General features: G+C 45.2%; 1 protein-coding gene across 1 annotated transcript; it reads right to left on the bottom strand.

Annotated features, from left to right (window-relative positions):
- Positions 1–2,955: 2,955 nt before the first annotated feature.
- s1pr1 (sphingosine-1-phosphate receptor 1) lies at positions 2,956–5,277 on the bottom strand. The gene has a single exon (XM_041208125.1). It carries the CDS (start codon positions 5,138–5,140, stop codon positions 4,007–4,009), a length of 1,134 nt encoding a protein of 377 aa, XP_041064059.1. The 5' UTR covers positions 5,141–5,277; the 3' UTR covers positions 2,956–4,006.

The raw sequence follows: 5,277 nt of genomic DNA, 5'->3' as shown, positions 1-5,277 counted from the left end.
ACCAGGACTGGACAATGGATGGACACCTGCTGAAGTTACCCACAGCCAAAGAAAAAACAAACAGGAGGCCTTTATATTATCCACAGTATGATTTATTCAGGGAAATACATTTCCACAATCCTGCAAGTGGCTTTAGAGAGCTCCTGACACTAAGACTCAAAGGAGATAATCAAGATCTATAAATCTATAATGCCTGATGGCAAACTTGTCAGCAATTGAATAAATGAGCATTTTAGCCTTGAAAGAAGGAACTTGAGATGGGCTTCATAGAGGGATACGGAGTAGTAAATGTAACAAAAAGATAAATGCAGAACATAATTCAAATTAAAAGTGTGATAGCTGGACAATGGTTCACAGATTCATACTGGTGAAAGGCAAATTTAAGGCTGATTTAGGATTCCTTCACATAAAGTGTGATCAAAATATGCAATAGATTTGTGGGTAGGTTATTAGGACAACTTGGAATAATTTGAGAAAAAATTAGATGGTGTTTTTCTCTCTCTCTGGTATTTAAGGTAGCTGGTCTTGCACTTCTATATCTATCTTGCACTAAAATCATTTTCAGAAGATAGATTTGCAACCCATGTTTAACTTATAAAGGAATTTAAGTATATCACTAGTTGAATTCTGCTTCTCCCTGCTATTTAGGGAATCTGTTCTCTCATTTCATCTTCAACAAGACTTGGGAGCTGGGGGCTGACTGCATCTGTATCTGCAGACCAGTTGACTCAGCTCAGACTGCAGATGGGTATTGCTTTATCCTCTTTCCTTTTGCACTTTAATTATTCTTTCATTTTCTGCTAAACCACCCCCCCCCTGATCCTGCAGTTTTAGATGCACCCCAGGGTTCTCCTGTCTGCTCTGCTTCACTGCCTGGCCACAAAAATAAAGTAGATTCACACATGCACAGAGTTTTGCTCCACAGCATCCAAATTCTTGCTACATTTTTTAATGTCAGAAGTGGCGTAACTTGTAAAAATGAACGATTGCATTTTAAAAATTCCCCAAGGTCTACTTGCTGTTATAAGCTACAGCTGATGTGGAGTCAAACAAAAGTGAAGTTATCTCTCCCAGATGATCTTGCACTGCTTGACAAGAATCAATTTTGATTAGCTTAAACACGTTATACCATACATTCTGGGATAATCTTGAGTTTGTGTGGCTGGCAGGAAGCATTTTGTGCTCATGTAAATTAATGAACAGAAAACATAACTGCATTGTTACAAAGTTAACTTTTCCACTGATGTAGAAATTCATTTTCAAGGGATAATTCAATGGGCAGCAGCACGGTTGCAAGTCCTCCTTACCATCAACATGTACTCAGAAAATTACCTCTTCTCTATTGATCCAAAGCCAAAACACTTCACATTGATGAAAATATATGGTATAACTTGTCTCCCTTACATGTGAAATTGCTGTGTTCTTGCATGTTATGCTGCATATTAATCTCCATCAGACCATGACCAGTGATTATTGGAATTGCAGTGTCTTAACCATTGTCAGTGTGTAGAGACCCTTATTTGGGTTGTGTAATCTACTTCCCTTAATCTAGTCACTATGTGTTACAATAATATCTAACATTTATATAGCATCTCCATAAAATGTCCCAATGTGTTTTATAGGAGTGTAGTTAGACAAATATCCACATTAGTCAAAGGAGGAGACATTAGAATGGGTAACTAAAAGCTTGGGCAAATGTATAGGTTTTAAAAGAGTGTCTTGAAAAAGGAAGTCCAGGTAAGGTATTCCAAAGCTTTTAGGGTCTAGACAGCTGAAGGCAGAGTTGCCAACTGGGCAAAATGTGTGCAGGGTGCACAAAAGTAGGGGAGTGGGGTTAATTGGATAGCTCTGCTGAAGAGCCAACACTGTGCCAAATGGTGTCCTTTTGTGCTATAAAATTCTATAATTCTAAGAAGCTAAAGTTCAAGAAATGACAGATTCTGGAGGGTTACATAAAAACATAAGAAATAGGAGTTAGAGGGCCATATGGCCCTAGCTCTTACTCGACTATTCAACAAGATATTGGCAAATCTTCTATCTCAATTCCACCTTTGCACACATTCCTATATTCCTTAATATCCAAAAATCTATTGATCTGTCATAAATATACTCAACAACTGATCATCTACAGCTCCCTGGGATGGAGAATCCCAAAGATTCACAACCATTTGAGCAAAGAAGCCATTTAACATATTTTGTGTCAAGTCCTTATTTCAGAGCTAAATGGCCAAACCCTTATTTTGAGTGTGTGACCCCATGGTTTAGATTTCCCAGCCAGGGACATTTTTTCAGTATCTACCCTGCAAGTCTCTTTAGAATTTTATATGTTTCAATTGGATTATCTATCATTTTTTCTAAACTCCAGGAATAAATGCCTAATCTACTCTACCTCTCCTCATAGGACAATCCCCTCAATTTAGGAACCAATCATCGAACCTTCATTGCACTCCCTTTAGGCAAGTATATCCTTCCTCGGGTAAGGAGATCAAAACTGTGCACGGTGTGACCTCTCTAAAATTCATGCATAATTTTAGTAAGCCTTCACTCTTATACTCCAACCCCTTTGTAACCGAAGCTAACGTACCAGGATTGTGGGACTTGAGATTCCAGAAATAGCAAGGGATGAGGTTATGGGGGATCTGAACACAGGGATCAGAATTTTAAAATAATAAAGCACTAAATTTCTAGAATATTTGCATACCTTAATTCCAATAATTTGGATAATTTTCTTTAAGTGGAAAAATTGAATGGATTATCAGGAGTGGCTTCTACATCAGGCTCATGAATATGAACTTCCCGGTTTTGTTTCCCAACTCATCCCACTAGGCCAAACAAATCATTTGCTATCATGTCCCAATTTTAATAAACAAATCTTTCAGAATGAACAATTGATTAACAGATGTATTGTACTGGTATAAACGATGCCTCAAAATAAACGAGATCTTGAAACAGTTGTTGAATTAAAAGGAATATGTATTTACATACGTCTTGTGTAAATTCCACATGAATGCCATTTTCACATTATTTTTTGATTTTACTGTTTGCAGTTTGGAACAATACATGCCATTTAACATACTTTGTGTCAGCTCCTAATTACAAAAGTTGAATAATTTAGACAAATCACTTTGTGCCTAAAGTGTAATTTTTCATAGTAATGCTATGCAACAAATCTGGACAACTAGTAATTACATTTTACCAATGTTAATAAATTAATAGTTGACGATATTAACAACATATGGTTGGAGAGTGGAGTGACAACCTGATACATTCAAAATGACACAGTTGAGATTAGTTAGTAACATCTTTAATTTTCAACAATTTGATACTATATTCTTCTTATCTTACATTACATAATACACTTGAAGGCACGTACTCTAGAATCTAGTGCCTGATAATGCATCTCTAAAATATTCGGCCTCTTAGGAAAAGTAACTTCACCAAAGTCACATTGTGGCCAAGCGGTTAGGGACTTGCCCGTCCTTTCACGAGATGCTCTACACCCCTGGAATCTCGGCCACTCGCCCGAAGAACTGCATTGCTCGACATGAGCTGCTTTGACACCAGGATTTCCAAAGGATGATACAGCTTTCGGAAGTAAAAAAAAAACACCCTGAAGCAGATCCTCTTTCAAAATTGCATTTGCCTCCTTTCAAAAGTCTGAGATAAGTTTGTCCATGCACTTTATTTTTAAAAGAGAGAATCTTCAAACATCAGTTTAGTCCTGCTACCCTTGGAAATGTAGGAGAATTAAGACGAGATTTACAAACTCCAGTGCCTGGTCCCAATACCTCCAGGAGTGTCTACTTATATGAATAAAAAGTGAGGATTACATTCCCACGGATCTGTTGGGAGGACGAGGGCATTAAAGGCCGGGGTGATCCAATGCTGAATGGTTCCCACTCTCTTGTCTCTTGCACACCCACCTCCTCCTCCCTTGCACTCCCCTCCCCTCCCCTCTCCCTCTCCCTCTTCCTCCCCACCTCCCAAAGTTCGGTCCAAACGAGCCTCACGCCGACGAGTTAATGTTTCCTGAGGACATCAGGGTCTCGGGGGTGCCGCACTCGTCCTTGTGCTGGTGGGACGAGTTGTCCGACTTGCTGCGGCTGAACTCGTGGGTGGCCACCAGCGGCGGCTTGTGCTGCCGGAGCCTGTGGGCCGCCGCCCGGCGGCACAGGCCGCAGAGCAGGCGGAAGAAGGCCCGCCTCATCTCCCGGCTGGTCAGCGTGTAGATGATGGGGTTCATGGCCGAGTTGAGGACGGCCAGGGCCAGGAACCACTGGGCCCTGTAGAGGACCGGGCAGCCCCGCACCTGGCAGGCCACGTCGAGCAGCAGCAGGATGAAGAGGGGCGACCAGCAGGCGATGAAGGCGCTCAGCACGATCATCACCGTCTTGAGCAGCGCCAGCGACTTCTCGCAGCTCTTGCCGGGGCGCACCGAGTACTTGCGGAAGGTGAGGCGCCGGGGGCTGCGGGCGCGGACCAGGGCGTAGATCCGGGCGTAGAGCAGCACGATGGCCAGCAGGATGAAGCTGAAGGCGGTGGTGCAGAAGAGGATGTAGTGCTTGTGGTAGAGGGGCAGCACGGTGGAGCAGTGCGGGAAGCGCCGCAGGCAGTTCCAGCCCATGGCGGGCAGGCCGCCCAGCAGCACGGAGAGCAGCCAGCAGCCGCTGATGAGCAGGAAGACGCGGGAGCTGCCGCCCGCGCTGTGGGGCTTCATCTTCAGCATGGTCAGGTAGCGCTCGATGGCGATGGCCAGCAGGCTGAGCACCGAGGCGGCCAGCGCCACAAACATGCTGCCCTCCCGCAGGAACCACTGCGCCGGGGTCAGGCTGTAGGTGTTGGAGCCCGAGAGCAGGATGTTGGCGGTGTAGGCGGCGCCGGCCAGCAGGTCGGAGAGGGCCAGGTTGCCGATGAAGTAGTACATGGCCCGGTGGAACTTCTTGGTCTGCCAGATGGCCAGCAGCACCATGAGGTTCTCCAGCACGATGCAGCAGCAGACCACGATGAAGACGATGGAGGCGACGGTCAGGTCGGTGCCCGGGCCGCCGGCGCCCACCCTCAGCTTGCCGGTGTAGTTGTAATGCTGCCAGATGACCTCCGAGCCGCTGTGGGGCACGTGCCGCCCTGCGCCCGCCTCCATCGCTCGCTGCGCTTTTTTCTTGTTGCGACTTTCCCGCGCCTTTTTGTTTCCTTTTCTCTCCTCCTCCTCGCCCGTTGCCGGAGCCGCCCGGCAGAGGGCGCAGCGATCCCGGAGCGGGAGCGGGGGCGGGGGCGGGG

This window comes from Carcharodon carcharias, chromosome 16 (genome assembly GCF_017639515.1).
Source record: "Carcharodon carcharias isolate sCarCar2 chromosome 16, sCarCar2.pri, whole genome shotgun sequence".
Lineage (NCBI taxonomy): Eukaryota > Metazoa > Chordata > Chondrichthyes > Lamniformes > Lamnidae > Carcharodon > Carcharodon carcharias.
This window is presented reverse-complemented; position numbering and strand designations above follow the sequence as displayed.